The sequence below is a fragment of the Camelina sativa genome, chromosome 20, assembly GCF_030686135.1.
Source record: "Camelina sativa cultivar CO46 ecotype springtype chromosome 20, ASM3068613v1".
NCBI lineage: Eukaryota > Viridiplantae > Streptophyta > Magnoliopsida > Brassicales > Brassicaceae > Camelina > Camelina sativa.
The window spans coordinates 14,224,790-14,243,736 of NC_141899.1; the positions used below are offsets into that span (position 1 = coordinate 14,224,790).

The 18,947-nt window shown below is 36.9% G+C and overlaps 4 protein-coding genes and 1 pseudogene across 5 annotated transcripts; 1 reads left to right on the forward strand and 4 right to left on the reverse strand.

The window, feature by feature from the left end:
• Positions 1–105: 105 nt before the first annotated feature.
• Positions 106–2,304, reverse strand: LOC104770836 (6-phosphogluconolactonase 3, chloroplastic). The gene is made up of 3 exons (XM_010495294.3): positions 1,608–2,304; positions 1,007–1,142; positions 106–756 (listed from the first exon to the last, which is right to left on the reverse strand). Exons 1-3 carry the CDS (start codon positions 1,994–1,996, stop codon positions 298–300), a joined length of 984 nt encoding a protein of 327 aa, XP_010493596.1. The 5' UTR covers positions 1,997–2,304; the 3' UTR covers positions 106–297.
• A 1,027-nt stretch (positions 2,305–3,331) lies between these two features.
• Positions 3,332–4,221, forward strand: LOC104770838 (putative defensin-like protein 179). Its single transcript, XM_010495298.3, has 2 exons — positions 3,332–3,490; positions 3,849–4,221. The coding sequence occupies exons 1-2, from the start codon at positions 3,433–3,435 to the stop codon at positions 4,157–4,159; spliced, it is 369 nt and encodes a 122-aa protein (XP_010493600.1). The 5' UTR covers positions 3,332–3,432; the 3' UTR covers positions 4,160–4,221.
• Positions 4,194–7,236, reverse strand: LOC104770837 (serine carboxypeptidase-like 42). The gene is given in 12 exon segments (XM_019241653.2): positions 4,194–4,501; positions 4,503–4,618; positions 4,721–4,838; positions 4,922–5,014; positions 5,141–5,274; positions 5,367–5,645; positions 5,732–5,817; positions 5,892–5,984; positions 6,066–6,158; positions 6,236–6,343; positions 6,432–6,691; positions 7,144–7,236. Coding segments are annotated over 11 exon segments (1,392 nt in total). The 5' UTR covers positions 6,670–6,691; positions 7,144–7,236; the 3' UTR covers positions 4,194–4,467.
• Positions 7,237–13,420: 6,184 nt separating this feature from the next.
• On the reverse strand, positions 13,421–14,872 carry LOC104770839 (putative 6-phosphogluconolactonase 4). The gene is made up of 3 exons (XM_010495299.3): positions 14,551–14,872; positions 14,277–14,412; positions 13,421–14,074 (listed from the first exon to the last, which is right to left on the reverse strand). The coding sequence occupies exons 1-3, from the start codon at positions 14,718–14,720 to the stop codon at positions 13,601–13,603; spliced, it is 780 nt and encodes a 259-aa protein (XP_010493601.1). The 5' UTR covers positions 14,721–14,872; the 3' UTR covers positions 13,421–13,600.
• A 2,583-nt stretch (positions 14,873–17,455) lies between these two features.
• On the reverse strand, positions 17,456–18,656 carry LOC104770840 (putative 6-phosphogluconolactonase 5; annotated as a pseudogene). Its single transcript, XR_015593745.1, has 3 exons — positions 18,397–18,656; positions 18,201–18,299; positions 17,456–18,109 (listed from the first exon to the last, which is right to left on the reverse strand). The product of XR_015593745.1 is annotated as a putative 6-phosphogluconolactonase 5 (transcript).
• Between the last annotated feature and the right edge of the window lie 291 nt (positions 18,657–18,947).

Below are 18,947 nucleotides of genomic sequence, written 5' to 3' on the forward strand. Positions count from 1 at the left end.
ACTCACCACAAGGTCCACAATTACTATCTTGTTTTAAGTTAACACACTCATATCTCGGGCTGCACTATACCAAAATGACTCAACGGTCTCAAAACAACCATTGGATAGAGAATGTTGGTTCTGATATATTTTGATTTGATTCATTATTTCACAATGTCAAAAGTACACTTTTATTACAACAATCTCTTCCCAGATAGAGAGAGTCCGCGAGTTAAACCACTCGACCTAACAATCCAAAAAACCAAACTGGAGGAGTAGTCACATTGGTAAGTGAAATGAAATGGAAAACATTACGACTTAGAGCTTGGAAGATGCTGGTTTATCAAGAAACCAAACCAGCTCCTCTTCAGCAGAGACAGAACCCGCAGGTGGGACAGTCCCAGTCTTTTTCAGAGCTGCCTGCACGGCTTCAGCTTTGCCAGAACCGCAAACGACTAGAGCTACATGTGCAGAGGAGTTGATCACGGGGAATGTGAAGGTGATTCTTTCAGACGGAGGTTTTGGAGAATCGGTGATTGAAACTACCCATTTCTTGTTCTCGTTGCAGAGACCATGTCCAGGGAATAAGGATGCTACGTGGCCATCAGGTCCCATACCGAGAAGCATGAGATCAAATTCGGGGAAGCCGGTTGTTTCAGATACGCGGAGGATATTAGTCTTCACCAAATGTTTGAGACAGGTCTCGTAATCATCCGCTGCAGCCTCGGCGGATAGTGATTCGTTGATTGCATATACGTTTCCAGCTGGAATTGGAACCTGAAGAGCTCTTATCATCAGTTCGTTGAAAAAGTTACTATAATCATATATGTTTCAGTCATTTAAAACGTTTGAATCAAGAGTTATGTGATTCAACGTGCACTCTATACACACTGAGTCTCAACAACCACTACAACAATTCTATAGAAAAAAGAAATGAAGATAACTATGCGAGTTACAAGGATGTATCGAGAAACCTTTAATGAACATGTGAGACCAACAATGAAGGGGACAGAGAAAGTTCAAATACCTTGGATAGAAAACCATCATAAGCTAGCTTGTAGTTGCTGTCGTCGTGATCCTTTGGCACAACCCTCTCGTCAACCCAGAAGAAATGCCACCTCGCCCAATCGATCGAATCAGCATAAGGAGATTCAACTAATTTCCTGGAAAGTTTGAGCAAAGCATTTTCATTAGATAAAACAAAACACTATCAAGAAAGTAAGTCAAAGATATGAAAAGCTATGTTCTTGATCAACCATGAATTGAATAGAACCATAACTCAATAGAAAACTAAGAGAATCACAAATTGCAAAACAAACCAAGAACAGTCATACATCATCTTCAACACCAATAATGAATGAATGATGATAAACACCAATACTCAAACGATACAAATAAAACATTAGGTTCATTAATCGAACATTCATAGTAGTATCCATGAGACTGAGATCAAACAAAACCTAGTTACTTGGAATCCCATTCACAAGCCCCATTCAAATTCAAAATTTGCAGATGTTTAAACCCTAAAAATTAAAGACTTTACAACACCCTAAATCCCAAATCAAATCTTCACAAGCCAAAAAAATTATCATGGTTTTCAAATCGAAAGAAAGATAAAGAACACACACCTGAGCGATTTGATGAGAGAGCCACCAGAGACAACGACAGTGAAAGCGCCTCTCTCTTTACAAAACTTATCGGAGAGATCAGCTGTGAATTTTGCCAAATCAACCGCCAAATTCTCCTCGAGATCATAAATCTCAACTCTTTTCTTCTCCTCCGCCGTCGTCGTAGCCATGCTTCTCACCTCCAGTACCTTTCTCCGAGTATGAGATAATTTCCGGCTAGTAGATCCAGTTCCGATCGATGAAACAGAGTACGATTCGAAACGAGACGCGGTAGAAGAAGAAAAAGGAGAGCAAGTGAGATGATACTTGGGGAGAGAATAATTAGAACGGAGGTTGGTGGGCGATGAGAATAGAATCGAGCGAAGGGAACAACAAGACGAAGTAGCCATCGTAAACAAATAAAAAAGGTCTCGACTTTGTAGTGAAAGTGTGCAACTTTGACTTCGTGGAGTTAGTAGTACAAGTGGATTAAAGAGCCTTCTCCGTCCGACCAAACAAGTGCCAAACAGAGATTATGCTAAAGGACCACGACACGACCACCGTTTCGCTTCAGATGAATCTTGTTGCATATGGGCCAAGGCCCGTTAATTGTAATTAGGTTCAAAATTGTTTTCATGAACCTGAAGCATCGCGTTGACATTTTAAATGATTTGTGTAAAAGTTACAAATCCTATGTTATTCAATTATGGATTTTAAAAAGTCTCATGAAATCCACTATTATTGAACTGATGATTTAAAAATCTACTTTAAAATCCACTGTTATTCAAAACAGTTTGTGGATTTGGATTTTAATAAGTTTTAGGGATTCTGGAGGATTAGAGAGGATTTGTTTAGTTAAAAATATAGAAATCTAAATCTCATGGTTTTAGGTGGGATTTGAAAGAATTTTCATATAATTCATATCAACTTCCCTAAAATCTACAAAAATTCCAAATTTCCTAAATCCCATCAAATCCTCCAAAATCATTGTTTCAATACACCCCCTAAGTTTACAAGTTTCAATGTACTAGGTTCAATGTAGTAACATAATTTTTTAATAACTAATTTTGAGATATTTAGGCTATGAATGGGCAATAAGTTTTTCATTGGTTTTTAGTTTTTAGATTTTGGTTTTCACATTTTTGGTTTTTGGTTTTTGCTGTATATTTAAAAATTAATAAATCAAAAAATCAAAAATAAAAACTTACGCTGAAAAAAGGTTTTCCACAAAATCTCAAAATTATGGTTTTTTAGTTTCTCTTTGAAATTTGGAAAAACCACTTAGAAACTAGTTTCCCTAATCTTTAGAGAATCCAATTTTAAAAAATCTTGAATGGTAAAATAATAGATTTTTTAAAAATCAAAAACCAAAATCCAGTTAAAAACTAGTTACCATTCAAGGCCTTAGATTTCATGGAAATATAAGATAAGCATATGGGTGACTTATATAATTGATTTAGATTTAATGGAAAGTTATTCATTTAAGAAATAAATAGATTTTGTAACTGAAAGAACTTGAAATGAGTTATAAAAAAAAACTGAAAGAACTTTTTTTTTGTCAACAACTTTAATTGATTGACTCAAATTAACCAATTTTGAGGAACATTGTTATTAAAAGAAAATTATTTACACAATGAACTTTATTGGCCATAACAATATTAGGTAAAATTTTATGTACATGATTTACTTATTAAAGGGCAGATAATTAATTTCCTCATCATGTTCAACTTTTAATTATTATTTTTATCTAATAGAGTCTCTATATATATAGATTAACTAGTTACCCCAAGAACATACAATTCTCATAGAAAGAAAAGTTTAGAAGAAAACTAGAAAAGGTGAAAGTATGGAGAGGACAACCTCACTTGTATTTCTTGTTAGCTTACTTATCATATTTGCCTCAGGTATTATATATCTTCCAGAGTTTTTTTTTTCAAAATTTTCCGAATTTTAAATTTCATTTAATGAAATGCGTATTTTTTTCTTTATGTAACAAGCTATTTTGTTATGTGTACAACTAGTTTATCAAAATGGATGCTCTATATGTCAAAACAAAAATTTCAAATCCTAAAATGTAATCTAAATTTAATAAATTAGATGTCCAAATAAAAATAACATAGTTACGAAAACAATCACATATTTCTTCACAATTTAAATATATATATTTTCATTGTTAATTTCTTAGTTTACTTGTTCTTTCTATATGGTACAAATACATTTTTTTTTTATTATGTTAAGTTTACTAAAACAATAATGTTTCAGTTCTGAATCAAGCTCATACATGCGTGGACAACAGCCTTGGCCCTTGTAAAAATTGCGACGAAAGATGCAAGGCCAAACACGGGCCACTGAGCGTAAGCAAATGTAACGGTGGGGATGGGATGTGCATGTGCACCTACGAATGTGTGCCACTTTTACCAGCCAAAGTGTGCCTCGGCGCGATTGATATGTGCACTGACAAGTGTCCTCTGACTTGCTGTGATAGACTATGCGCAATAAAGTACAAAAATGGACGTGGGGGTTGTGTCGACTATCTTGGTTATAGGATGTGCACATGCGAGTACTCCTGCTAAAACATATTGACATAATTATGTAAAACAAATAATATGGTGATAAAATTATTGATATTACTACTCTTCGTTTGGGTAATACATTATGAAATGTCATCATACATCACATATAATTTATCATTATCAAGAGACTAAGTTATGTTCCTAATAATCAAATGAAAATTAAGATAACTAAAACAAATGCACTTGAAGATCTAACCAAACCACAACAGAAGCCCTTGGGTGTTTTCTATATCTCTACTCAATCTAAGGCCTGAGAAAGATGAATTAAATACAAACTAGAGTGTCTTACAAAAGATATCTCTGGTCTTTCATTCATCTGTAGAAGAATGTGTTTGGTTGGGCAAAGCTACTGAACAAATGCAGAGCTCGAGAGGGCTGCGCATAAGGCACCATATGAGCCGCTCCTCTCACTGTTGCAAAAGTCAGTAGCTTTCCATACTCGATGGCCCAGCCTCCAACCTAGTTACATTGAAAAGGTTTGCAATCCGTTTGAGAAATTTTTGCAGGGAGCAAACTTGGCTTTTACTAACTTTAACATTGTTTCACCGTCTCAGAACCTACTTGTCTTTTGTGAAACCAGGCTCCATATGGAACTGTGGTCTCGAAGTTGAGATCTTGAGCAAGTTCTCTTACGAGAGTTCTAGAACCCAGGAATGGAACTACGGAATCTTGATCTCCACTGCAATTTCGACAAGCTGGGTGTTAAGCTAAAAAAGACAGGAGAAGAAGGAGATAAAAAGAGATTTTCAATAGAATTATTACCTAAAGATCCAAACAGGAATTTTGTTCTGTAGAATTCTCTTCAGAACCGGAAGCATGTCAATGTTCCCATCTATGCCAGAGTAGTTTAACACGCTGTGACAGGCAAAGTAAAAAGCCAATAGCAATACGTATAGAGATATATCAACTTTACTTATAAACAGCTTTTTTAATTTTGTGATCAATGAAACTGAGAGAGAGAGAGAGGGTAAGCTAATTTACCTGCTGCACATTGACCATTCATAAGGCAGGTGAGTGCGGTTCGCATGAAGCGCTATCTGTACCTCTGGAAGGTTAAAATAGAAGCGTCTTTCGTATGTCATACAAACATCCACTCCCAAGCTCATCTTAGTTGCCTGAAACCATTTAAAAAAAAAATTGACAGACAATTCCAACAATTAAAAGGTTTTTTTTTGTTGGTAGGACCAAAAGGTGAAAAAGGGCTGACAATTTTCTTGAGCCTCAGCTCTTGCTGAACGATAGATGGATAGCATACGTCAAGGAGAACATCATAGTTGTTGACGTACTCAGTGATGATGCTTTCGGTTTCACCGATAGCCTCATTGCAGGCCGTGCTTACGTTATGGGGGCTGGCAAATGTGTAATCTTCAAAGTCACATTGGCTCGTGATTGTGAGTTTGAGTTCATCAGAGATCATCCCATGAGACCAGAAGAACTCGTACATAGCTGGACTGTCCCTCTCAAGCTTCAGAAGTGGATTGCCAATCTGATCAAAAAAAAAAAAAAAACAGAAAGGATTCAGAAGAGAACCAAAAGAGCTCATGAAACGTCAAGAAGGGTTCTTTTGCTTACTGCAATGCCTTTGATGTTGAACTTGAAACCACTTGACCGTGAATTGTAGCTGAGAATCGCATCAGCCAGTTGAGGTATGTAATGTCCTGCAAAAAATATGAGAATATTGATGTTTTTTAAGGTCAACATTCAGTTTCCGTCATCGATATCGAAGACACACCTGCATAGCTTTCGCCAGTGAGAAAGAGGTCGCGAGACTTCAAATTTGGGAACTTGTCCAACCATCTCAACAAGAAGACGAGCATATCGCTAGCTGTTCCAACAACATAACACATTTTAAAGAAACAACAATCTATCTACTAATCTAGTTTAAAGAGTGGAATTTAGATTGTACCAGTAGATCTGTCTCCAGCGTTGTAATCAGAGGTTCGGTTGGAGTAAGACCATCCTACTCCAGCCGGTGACTCCACAAATAGCAAGTTCGAGGCTACACATATATATTACAACACATCAAATGTAGAATCAGAGAGAGCTCATGCATAAAATTGTCAAGAACAAACAAACCTTTGTTCCAAGACATGGAGTTAACACGGAGGCCACGGCCATCGCCTGTGGGGTAAAATGGACCTAACTCAGTGAAAGCTCCTCCACCAATCGAAGAACAACCTGGACCTGCACTACAAACGCTCAAACATGAAATTTAATTCACACATTCTTTAAAACATATGAACTACTGTATGTAGAAAAAAGCTGAGCGGACCTCCATTGAGCCAAAGGGTTAATGGTTTTGTATCTGGTTGTTTGACAGCCTCCACGTAGTAATAGAAGAGACTCCGACCAGCTTTCACGTCGACATCGACATAACCTGCGTATTGTTTGAACCCAACTGTTGGTTGACCTGGTAGCCTCACCACCAAATCTTCTTCCGGGTACCCTTGCACTGACAGCAGCAACAGCACTATTGCCACAGCCATGGCCTGCCACGACACACTGGCCATCTTCTATGCCTTTTCGAATTATCTGCCCATTGATATGTCAAATGAATCCACCACATTAATAAACCCAGTTCAAACAAACAAGAAAGATATACACTATGAAAGATGAAAGGCCAAAGAAAAGAATAATCAAATCAAGAGAAATCTACATAACACCCATACCAAAAAAAAAAAAAAAACATATCATTCAACTGAAACTATAAAATTAGGAACTAAAAGACTAAAAGATGTTGTTAAAGTTTCGGAATCTCGAATCAAAATTTTGATTTGGCAACTAAAAAGACTATACATTGTTCGAATCAGTGGGACAAGAGGAAAACATATGTGATCTATACCAAAAAGTAGAGATTCTTGATGTGTGTAGCAGTAAGATCTAAGTTACTAAAACACTTCAAAATCAGCTAATTGGGGTACAAGAACACAAGCCCAGTAGAGATACAAACAGTGAAATGAATCTGGAAAGAAAAAGCATGATACTTTGAGATACCCATTAAACAAAATCCACTTTCGTATACGTTACAAACAACAACAACAACGAGCAAAATTTACTCTGTTTGCTAGAATTATGACAATGAAAAAAGAGAAAAAGAAAAAAATATATACCGAAAACAGCAGACTACAACGAACGAAAATTAAGGTGACGAATCTGGTCTTATCTTCTTCAATTTGGACAACATTGGGAGTGACAACAAACTGAAAGATGTTTGAAAAGTTTTGACGAGTAAATTTTATCAAAAACCCAAAAAATCGAAATTTTCTTCTTGATTAACTCCGGTTCGGTTCACTTGTCTACTTTTTCTTACCATTTCTTTTTTTCTTTTGTGGTAACACGCTATGAAAGTCACTGCCTTGAGGCTAGAGCTCCCATTGAGAAAGCTGGTGGTGAATGCTTAACCTTTGACCAGTTCGCTCTCAGAGCTCCAACGGGCCAGAACACTGTAATTCTCTTAACCTCCTATCTGTACTTGTGCATTTTCAACTTGATAATTAAAACTGATGGTTGGGTGTTTCTTGTGTCTAGATACTTCTTTGAGGACCTAATAACTCACATGAAGCAGTCAAGCATTTCGTTCCTGCTCCTGGTGTGCCACACATTCACTCCAAGCGATACGTTCGTGCTAAGGGAAGGAAGTTCGAAAAGGCCTCCTATTCTACAGTTGCTTCTTCATCTCTTTAATTTGTTATTGGATTTTGTTAGAGAATTCTGCTTTTTCGACATGCTTCTAAGCTTGTTTCTCTACTGGTTTTATTGAGTGCTTATTACGCATTGAGCTGTACTATGTTAAACTTAATTTATGATCTTTTGACTAAAGTCTCAACATCACTAGAAGTCTAGAACCAAATTAATTGCTACCTCACTGAGAGTGTACGTACGTTCTTGCTGTTTAGGACTCTTTCCTTTATATATTAATTGTTTCACTTCGTTATTGTTGACGTGTGTGTGTTGATGTGTGCCCTAATCTCCTATTTTGTAGCCACCCTATATAAGCTCTGTAATAGTCATATTGTATCCCTTTAAGCAGAAATATTGAATAAAGATTTCTCTTCACTATTTGTTCTTTGTTCCTACTTTCATGGTATCAGAGTTCAGTCGCCAATGGCTGATAATTCTGATTCTTCCGCTTTATGTTTTTCTCATTGTGTTACTTTAAAACTCTCCTCAAACTATCTTTTATAGAAAATCCAGCTCGAAATTGGCTTAACAATCAGAGGTTGTTGGGTCATGTCCCTGGCAGTTCTCCGTGTCCCCCTGCAACCAGAACAGTCAAAAATGGAGATGCGCAGACTGAAGCTCCAAATCCGGATTTCCTCACTTGGATACACAATGACCAGAAGATTATGGGATGGCTGATTGGTTCTCTCTCGGAAGAAGCTCTCATATCTGTGTATGGTCTTCAAACTTCTGGAGAGGTATGGTTCTCTCTAGCCAAGAAATACAACTACATCTCGGCCTCTAGGAAAAGTGACCTTCAGCGTCGTCTTTACTCTATTGAGAAGGCTGAAAAACATTTAGCTGAGTATCTCGACTCTATTAAGAAGATATGTGTTCAACTACATTCTATTGGCTACTTTGTTCTTGAAAATAAATTTTTTTGGAGTTCTTCATGGGTTAGGTCAGGAATATGAGTCTATAGCTACTGTTATTGAAAGTCAAATGGATACCTTTCCATTTACGTACGATGATGTTGTGATAAAACTGACTAACTTTGATGATAAGATTCAACGCTATGCTGGTTCATCAGTATCTCCTCATCTGGCTTTCACTACTGATAGGGGATACTCAACTCGTGGTCGTGGTCAGTCTCATGGTCGGTCTGGTGGATATCGAGGTCATGGAAGTTATTCAACCCGAGGAAGAGGTTTCCATCAACAGATTTCTCACGGCTCTTCCTCTAACTCTGACACACGTCCTACTTGTCAGATCTGCAACAAATATGGTCACTCTGCTGCTAAGTGTTACAAACGTTTTGATCACTCCTATCAGGCTGAAGACTTGACACAAGCACTCACTGCAATGCACGTTTCTGGTCCTAACACTCAAACTGGAACTGAGTGGTATCCTGACTCTTCAGCTACAGCTCATATCACCAAATCCACTACTCAGCTGCAGACAGCTCAACCATACAGTGGTGAGGACTCTGTCATTGTTGGTAACAGTGATTTTTTGCCTATTACTCACATCGGTTCATCTGTGTTGCCAAGTCGTCAAGGTAACTTGCCCTTACGAGATGTCTTAGTTTGTCCTGGTATCACAAAATCACTATTGTTTGTTTCAAAACTCACTTGTGATTATCCTTGTGCAATTGAGTTTGATTCTGATGCTGTGATTATTAAGGACAAACAGACAAGGTAGCTCCTCACCAGCGGTCCCAGACGTAAGGATCTGTATCTGTTGAAGAATCTTCGGTTCATGGCGTGTTACTCTGTGAGACAACAGGCTACAAGTGATGAGGTGTGGCACCTGAGGCTAGGTCATCCTCATCAAGATGTTCTTCAACAACTTTCACGAAATAAGGCCATAGTTATTAATAATATGAGTCATCGGTTATGTGATGCTTGTCAGATTGGAAACTCCCTTTTACTTCCTTTTACTTCCTCTGCTTTTGTTTCTAGTAGACCTTTAGAGCGTTTCCACTGTGACTTATGGGGACCTTCTCCAGTGGTTTTGACTCAGGGTTTTCGTTACTATGTAATCTTCATTGACAACTATTCAAGGTTTACATGGTTCTATCCTCTGCGTCTTAAATCTGATTGCTTTCCTGTGTTTTTACAATTTCAAAAGATGGTCGAAAATCAGTTTCAGCAGAAAATTGTTACGTTTCAGTGTGATGGAGGGTGTGAATTTATGAATAATCAGTTCATTGCACACTTAAGTAATTGTGGCATTCAACAACTAGTTTCGTGTCCTTACACTCCGCAGCAAAACGGTCTTGCAGAGAGGAAGCATCGCCATATTACCGAACTCGGTCTATCCATGTTGTTTCAAGGAAAACTTCCACATCATTTATGGGTCGAAGCTTTCTTTACCTCGACGTTTCTTGGAAATCTTCTTCCATCTTCGGTTTTGCCTGATAAGAAGAGTCCTTATGAGATGCTTACGGGAAAACCACCAATTTATACATCGCTTCGGGTCTTTGGTTGTGCATGCTACCCATATCTTCTTCCCTACTCTCGCAATAAGTTTGATCCTAAATCGCTTCTGTGTGTTTTCATTGGTTATAATGAAAAGTACAAAGGTTATCGCTGCTATCATCCACCATCAGGAAAAGTTTTTATCAACAGACATGTACTGTTTGATGAGTCTAAATTCCCTTTTGTCGATGTCTTGAGCAGGAAATTATCTCCACATGATACTCCTTTGCTTTCAGCCTGGCAGGGAAGCTTCACTTCACAAGACTCTACAGTTCAAAACTCTATTGCAGCCCCAATAACAGCTTCAGTTCCACAAAGGTCTACTGTCTGTCCAGAGAATCATGAGTCTTGTAATGTTAGTGGGGAGAGTGTTTTGGAGTCTACTGAGGAGCTTGACATACCTCCTACAGTAAACAACTCCTCTTCACCATTACAAACAACCGCTACAGATATCTCCTCAAATTCTTCGTCTCACGACTCTGACAATGATGATGATGACTGCGATATTGAAGTCCCTGTGGTTACAGAAGCTGTACTTGCTGAGCCTATGGTTACATCTACAGTCCCTGTGCCAACCACTGATTATGTTCATCCTATGGTTACAAGAGCTAAGTCTGGTGTTGTCAAGTTGAATCCCAGATATGCTCTGTTCACAGTTAAAAGCAGCTATCCAGAGCCAAAAACTATGAAAACCGCTCTCAAGGATGAAGGTTGGACTAATGCCATGGGGGAGGAAGTCGAATCTTTTCATGAGACTGGTACATTTGATTTAGTTCCTCCTGAAGTCTGTCCAAATCCTCTTGGTTGCAAATGGGTTTTTAAAACAAAACTAAAGGCAGATGGATCTCTTGATAGATTAAAAACGAGATTAGTGGCTAAAGGTTATGAACAAGAGGAATGTGTTGATTATATGGAAACTTATAGTCCAGTGATAAGAACTGCTATGGTGCGTTCAATCTTGCATACAACAACTGCTCACAAATGGACCATCAAACAACTTGATGTTAAGAATGCCTTCTTACATGGAGACTTAAAGGAAACAGTTTATATGCACCAACCCCCTGGTTTTGAGGACAAAGACAAGCCATACTACATTTGTAAGCTCAACAAGGCAATCTACGGCCTAAAACAAGCTCCTCGAGCTTGGTTTGATAAGTTCAGCACTTTCCTTCTTGATTTTGGGTTTACATGCACCTAAGCTGATGCTTCCTTGTTCACCTATCTCAAAGGAAATGACATGATGTTCCTTCTTCTTTATGTTGATGATATGCTTCTGACTGGTAACAATCTTATACTCGTCAGTACTCTGCTTGCTCATCTCAACAAGGAATTCAGAATGAAAGATTTGAGAGGCCTGCAATATTTTTTGGGCATACAAGCTCATTATCACTCTGAAGGACTCTTTCTTCATCAGGAAAAGTATGCTATGGATTTGTTGGTCGCTGCAGGCATGGCTGATTGCACTCCAATGCCTACTCCTTTACCTCTGCAACTTGACAAAGTGCGTGGAAAGGAAGTCCCTTTCACTGATCCGACTTATTTTCGAAGCCTAGCTGGCAAGCTTCAGTATCTCACCTTAACAAGACCCGATATGCAATTTGCTGTGAATCTTGTATGCCAGAAAATGCACTCGCCTTCAATGGCTGATATTTATCTCCTTAAGAGGGTCATGCGATATCTCAAAGGCACAGTCAGTATGGGACTCAACATTTACTCTGACACTGATTCCACACTTCGAGTGTATAGTGACAGTGACTGGGCTAATTGTAAAGAAACAAGACGGTCTGTCGGTGGTTTCTGCACCTTCCTTGGCTCAAACATCATTAGTTGGTCTGCCAAGCGCTACCCCACTGTATCTAGATCCTCGACTGAAGCTGAATACAAGACTCTCTCTATCGCTGCATCTGAACTAAAGTGGATATCTCTGCTTCTTCGAGAAACTGGTGTCTCTCAACCAATCACACCAGAACTATATTGTGATAATTTATCTGCTGTTTACTTGACTACAAATCCTGCAATGCACAATTGCTCCAAGTCTTTTGATGTTGACTTTCACTTTGTTAGAGAACGAGTGGCCTTGGGAGCTTTGGTGGTCAAGCATGTTCCTGCTGAATATCAACTTGCTGACATCTTCAAGAAATCTCTTCCTCAGCAGCCATACTTTGATCTGCGATACAAACTTGGCGTTGTCTTACCTCCTACTCCAAGTTTGAGGGGGTGTATTAACCAAGACCCTACAGTTCAAACAGAAGGTATCTCCTCTTCTGCTTTTGAATCTCTTAAGGCCTCAACTGAGATGGGCATCAAACACATTACCGAGCCCATTACCAAGTCCACCTCTATATCTTGCAACGGTAACAAGGCGCTAACAATTTATCTGTTGTTTACTTGACTACAAATCCTGCAATGCACAATTGCTCCAAGTCTTTTGATGTCGACTTTCACTTTGTTAGAGAACGAGTGGCCTTGGGAGCTTTGGTGGTCAATCATGTTCCTGCTGAATATCAACTTGCTGACATCTTCAAGAAATCTCTTCCTCAGCAGCCATACTTTGATCTGTGATACAAACTTGACGTTGTCTTACCTCCCACTCTAAGTTTGAGGGGGTGTATTAACCAAGACCCTACAGTTCAAACAGAAGGTATCTCCTCTTCTGCTTTTGAATCTCTTAAGGCCTCAACTGAGATGGGCATCAAACACATTACCGAGCCCATTACCAAGTCCACCTCTATATCTTGCAACGGTAACAAGGCGCTGACACAGTCAAACCGTATGACACCTACTCTTAAACGCACAGCGTGCACAGCTGAACATGTCGCTCTCCATAACAGATTTGATGCCCTTGGTTCTCCGATGTTGACGTGTGTGTGTTGATGTGTGCCCTAATCTCCTACTTTGTAGCCACCCTATATAAGCTCTGTAATAGTCATTGTATCCTTTTAATTAGAAATATTAAATAAAGATTTCTCTTCACTATTTGTTCTTTGTTCCTACTTTCAGTTATTTCTGTTTCATTGGTTTGCTTGCGAGTCACTGTCACATTTACAATTATCTATGTCCTTACTAAATTCGTCAGACTTGAGATCAAAAATTGGTTCTCTATCTGTCGCGCGCTACAAGATTTTCAGTGTGTACAATTTTTCATTGAGCTTCGTAATGTTCAAATTCATTATTTTTGAAACAAACACATGCAAAAAGAAAAAAAAAAGAAACAAACACATGCAAGAACCAAATTGTTGACAACTTTTATTAGACATAAGATACAAATGAAATGTACAGTAACACACAGCTTCCTTCAATGTCATTTAGGGATCTTAGAGGCAGCGGCTTGGTCGAGAAACCATATGGCTTCTACGTCAGCTGTGAGCCAAGCTGAAGGCAAGTCAAAGTCATCTTCGAAAACCTTAGCGACCGCATCGGCCTGAGCCTCATCACAAACAGCCATGAGGTTGTAGGAAGCGCAGTTAATGACAGGTAAAGTAAAGGTGATTCTCTTCGGTGGCGGTTTTGGGGAATCGGTGATGTAAGTTACCAAGTTTGCCTTCTCTTTGATCAGATAGTGCCCCGGGAACAAAGACGCCATGTGACCGTCTGGACCCATTCCTAAGAGCTGGAGGTCGAACTGTGGGAAGCCAGAGGATTTGTATGTCCGGATGATGTTTCGGTTCACTAGTCTTTTGATGCATTCCTCGTAGAGTAATGCTGCGCCTTTGGCATCACCGAGGGCTGCACAGTCTTGGTCAATTGCATATATGTTCGCAATTGGAATCGATACCTATACGTAGAGTTGAATTTGAGAGGAGTACACAAGAATAAATGACACAATCATTTTAGTTAATGACAACTGTTTTTTTTTTTTTTTTGAACTCATTAACTTTACCATCATATATGTATATTTGTTTGATATAAACAAGATTTGTCTCAAGGCATCAATAAAAACTTGTTCTTGATGAGGTGTGACAAGAAAAAATAAGGACCTTGGAGAGAAAACCATCAAAGGCGAGTTTGTAGTTGCTGTCCTTATGGTCCAATGGAACAACTCTCTCGTCCACCCAAAAAATGTGCCACTTTGACCATTCGATGCTTTCTTGGTACACTGGTTTCAACAATTCACTGCAAAAAGTTAACTAATTAACATTGGATTTTAAATCTTTTTTACAATATCAGAATATAAATTAGGTGCATAAGATTCAACGATTAATTGGTGATAGAAAAAAAAAGATTTAAAGATTTTATTATAGATATATACACCTGAGCCAAGAGATGAGGTCACCACCGGAAAGAACAAGGGTGAAATAGCCTCTCTCCTTGCAGAACTTAGCCGAGAGATTGGCCGTGTACTTGGCCATAGCCTCTGATAATTCATTCTTTGAGGGAAACACAATCTTCTTCCTCTCCTGTTTCCCCAAAACAGATGCCATTATGGTTCTCTGTAAAGAGAGTCTGATCAAATTAGATGAGATGTGATATTTAAAGAAGAAAAAACAAGTGGTGAGTTGACCAAAGAAAAAGAAAGAAGGAACAAGTGGTGTTGACTCTTGACGATGTGGTGATGAACGTGTACAATTTGGAAATACATGTATTAATTTTTAGTTTAATTTACTTACGTAAGTAACGTATATTATTAATGCATGTTTTCTGCTATTAGTAAACGAGCTTGAAAGGAGTATTTTCTATTACCTTGTTTTACTTGTTTTTTGTTAGTTTTGTCAAAAACTTTACGAGCTTTAAAAAGGCTTTGATTTATTCGAAGATTCTCATATTAAACACACATAAAGTTTTAAGAGTTGTGAATTTACTTTTATGAGGGGTATTCAATTAAGGAATTTTAAAGAACTCAATGCAGAAAAAATAGTATATATTAAAGTATTTTTAAAGAATTGAATTAATTCTAGCCAGATCATTGCATAAACCCTAAGAATTGTTTCTAACATTTTTGAGTGAAATTTTTATTAAATTTCTTTAAAATAACATTACCATTATCTCCTATATAATAAAACGGAAATACACAAACTTTTTTCGTAAACTATATAATTTTATAAGTTGGTTACAAAATAGGTTATAAATTAAATATATGTTAGTTACAAAAAAAGTTATAGATTAATTGGTCAATCCGTGGGCTATATGAATACACTTAAGAATATTCTAAAAAATCTTCTTAAAGAGAATATTCAAATGATTTATACAATTTTCAAAATAAAATCTTTAGTATACCATGTATTGTTACAAAATATATACTGTTAGGCATAAAAATATACTGTTAAGCGTAAAAATGAATAAAATCATGGTAAATTTATCACATTTAATCGTGATTTCTGAGATTTTATTGTGCAATTGAAAATAAAATCTTACCTAAACACGGATCATACTAAAAAAATTTTACCAAACATGTTCAAAATTAAAATAAAAACAAACAAACAAAACTATTTCTCATACATAAAATTACAAAATTAACCATATAAACTTACAAAATATGTATTTTTTCAAGCCATCATATTTAGCATATGATTTTATTGCATAATGTTTTATCTAAAAAAACTTTAAAAAACAATCATATAAATTATATATTATACTAAATTATAATATAAATAAAAAGAATTTCAACTCGTGTTCTACCACGGATCCTAATCTAGTAGCAATCTTAATATTGTATAACACTGTAGTATTTAATAGAATCTATAAAATATAGAATTGGACGCTATAATTATATGGAAACTTTAATTCATTCAAATTAGTTTAATTCCTTAATTACCATCAAAGCAATCCTTAGTTTTCCAAAATTTTCAGAATCAACCGTATTTTACTATGATCCCTAATAATATCTTTAGAAGCTTCAAGATTCCGCTCTGCATGTCACGAGGCAATGGTAAACGTAATTAATTGCTTATAGAGGCAACGCAAGTTAAGTCTTCTATATGTAAACGATTTTTACAAGCTCTAAAATCGCCATCAAGAGTATTTTCAAACCAAACCAAACCAAATATTCTGCAAGAGTAATTCAAACAAAAACCTAACTACCAAATTACATAATATGTAAGCTAGCGCTGTCCAGAATCGTCGTTGGAACGTTCGTCTTTCTTTAATTACTTTTGAGAAAATATATAATCATTATTATCTAGTACACACTTAGATAAATTATTTAGTATCTCCAGGAGGTAAATCAGATGAATACACTAAATAAAGTTTACAAGTATAATATTATTTTGTCTCCATTCCACGCATGCATAGCTTGCTTTCACATGGTTCGACACTGGACAAAAACGAGATCATATATATATTCTCTTAGGCAAGAAAATTAGGAGTACACTTATTTTGATATTTATTTTGTTTCTTTGAAAATTAGCTCAATGGACAAAAATTTATCTCCAACACGCAAGAACATGACTACAAGTCTACAGTGAACAACTCCTAGTCTAAAATTAAACTATTGACTACGACAGAAGATATTGAGCAGAAACTACCAGTCTCTTGAAGAATGGGCTCTCTTTTCTTAATTGTTCAACAACCATATTTAGAATCTCAATCTACTTTTTCTCTCTTTTGGTTCATAGTTGAAAAGCATTGAGCAAATCCATCTCACCTGAAAACAGAAAACAAAGCCCTCTAAGATAATAAATTTACCTGTTTTCTCTTTTGTTATATTAATTATTTTCTATTATAAGTTAGAGTTTTAGTTTAAAATGTAGTTTTTATTTAAGGTTAGTTTGGGATTCTTTCTAACGTTTATAATATTTGTTTCGATTACTCCTATTACAAGGAGTTTGGTTATGGTTTTTCTAGCTCTTACGGAAAAGTTTGAACACTTGTTATGTCATTGTTAGTTCGCCATGAAACTATTTAAAACAAAAATGATTGTTCATTTGTTTGTAGATGATCTTCGGGATTATTATGCATCCACATAATTTTTTTTTTTTTTTTACCAACACCAGAAATGAGCTAAAGTTCCATCCCTTAATTAAATTAAGAAGTTTCAAGATTTTTTTATTATTATTTATTATTTTTTTTTTTTGGGACCAAAGAAGTTTCAAGACTTAAAATCTACATGCATGGAGTTGTTGAAGAATGATAGTAATTGGTCCAGGTCAAAAGTATTTGTTTGGTTATCACCTACTCACATTTGGAAGAGTATATTTGTTTTGTTCGTTTGTCCTCGGCATAACATAAGCAATTATTGTTATTATTATAATCCATAGTCATAGCTAGTGACTCGCACACAAAACTACAAGAAACACATCTGGTACGGAGTCTGCATTAGCCGGTTATTTTACAATACGCAACTTAGAGATTTAAAAAAAAAAAAAAAAAAAAAGAAACACCGTTATCAATGTGTTTGAGCACTCTAGAGCTCGGAGGCAGCTGCTTGGTCAAGGTACCAAACATTTTCGACTTGTGCACTAAGATGAGCAGAAGGTAAGGAGACGTTGTTATGCTTCATGATCTCAGCCACGGATTTGGCCTGTGGTTTGTCACAAATGGCCATAAGGTTGTACAAAGCAGAGTTGATGACAGGTAAAGTGAATGTGATTCTCTTTGGTGGTGGTTTTGGAGAGTCGGTAATGTGAGTGACCCATTTCTGCTTCTCATTGATCTGAGGATGGTTTGGGAAGAGAGACGCCATGTGACCATCAGGACCCATCCCTAGAAGTTGTAGATCGAACTCAGGGTACCCTGTCTTTTTGGATATTGGGATGATCTTTTCCTTCACCAGATGCTTCAGACAATCCTCGTAGAGCGCTGCGCAGTGCTCGGCATTACCATCAGCTGCCGAGTGTTTGTCGATTGCGTAGATGTTCTTATCCGGAATCGGAATCTAAGATGTTATTACCAAAAATAGATTATTATTTATAAAAAGACACAAGACAAGGGATAAGTCTTGTGTAATTAAGGTTAAGTTATGAAACCTTGGAGAGAAAGCCATCCATGGCGAGTTTGTAGTTGCTGTCTGGATCTTCCCATGCACAAACCCTCTCGTCGACCCAAAAGGAGGTTGCACCAACTTGCTGCAACATTCGATTAATTGAAACCGTTAATTATTGGATTCTTTGTGTTTCTTTAAAGAAGAAAAATAAAACAGAGGAGAGTGAGAGATTTAGAGACCAGAGCCAATCGATGAGGTCACCGCCGGAGAGAACAACGGTGAAAATACCTTTCTCCTTGATGAACTTTGCGGAGAGCTTGGCAGTGTACGCAGCCATTGCTTCTGACAATTCATTCTTGGTCGGAAACACAATCATCTTCCTCTGTGCCATTGTGTTGTCTACAAGAGAAAAAAGAGAGAGAGAGAGAGAATGTGATGGATCAAAGAAGAAGAAGAGTGTGGATATTGTTGGGTGGTCAGTGGTGTTACAAGTGTTTTGGGGTTTCTTGCTTTTTATAGTGAAAGAGACCCCGTGAATAAAGGAGTTCGTGACTTTAATATTAGCAATTAGGTAGGACTTAGAAGAGACACGTGATTTATGTAATATCTAATTGTTTTCTTTCCACTAATTTATCAGTAAAATTATAAGTATAAATATGAGTGTTTGTCATTAATTTGTAAATTTATGTAAGGTTTCAGTAAACTTAATTTTATATATATACATTTTAATTTTTACATATTAATAACAATAAACATTTACATATTTTAAACCTTTTATAAATATGTAATT

Excerpts from the sequence above, each read along its gene's own strand:
- LOC104770836 (XM_010495294.3), bottom strand. The coding sequence starts at position 1,996 with ATGGCTACTTCGTCTTGTTGTTCCCTTCGCTCGATTCTATTCTCATCG. Across the intron at positions 1,143-1,607 it reads TCTCTCATCAAATCGCTCAG|GAAATTAGTTGAATCTCCTT; the intron begins GTGTGTGTTCTT and ends CAAACTTTCCAG. Across the intron at positions 757-1,006 it reads ATGATGGTTTTCTATCCAAG|GTTCCAATTCCAGCTGGAAA; the intron begins GTATTTGAACTT and ends AGAGCTCTTCAG.
- LOC104770838 (XM_010495298.3), top strand. The coding sequence starts at position 3,433 with ATGGAGAGGACAACCTCACTTGTATTTCTTGTTAGCTTACTTATCATA. Across the intron at positions 3,491-3,848 it reads ACTTATCATATTTGCCTCAG|TTCTGAATCAAGCTCATACA; the intron begins GTATTATATATC and ends ATAATGTTTCAG.
- LOC104770839 (XM_010495299.3), bottom strand. The coding sequence starts at position 14,720 with ATGGCATCTGTTTTGGGGAAACAGGAGAGGAAGAAGATTGTGTTTCCC. Across the intron at positions 14,413-14,550 it reads GACCTCATCTCTTGGCTCAG|TGAATTGTTGAAACCAGTGT; the intron begins GTGTATATATCT and ends AACTTTTTGCAG. Across the intron at positions 14,075-14,276 it reads TTGATGGTTTTCTCTCCAAG|GTATCGATTCCAATTGCGAA; the intron begins GTCCTTATTTTT and ends CTCTACGTATAG.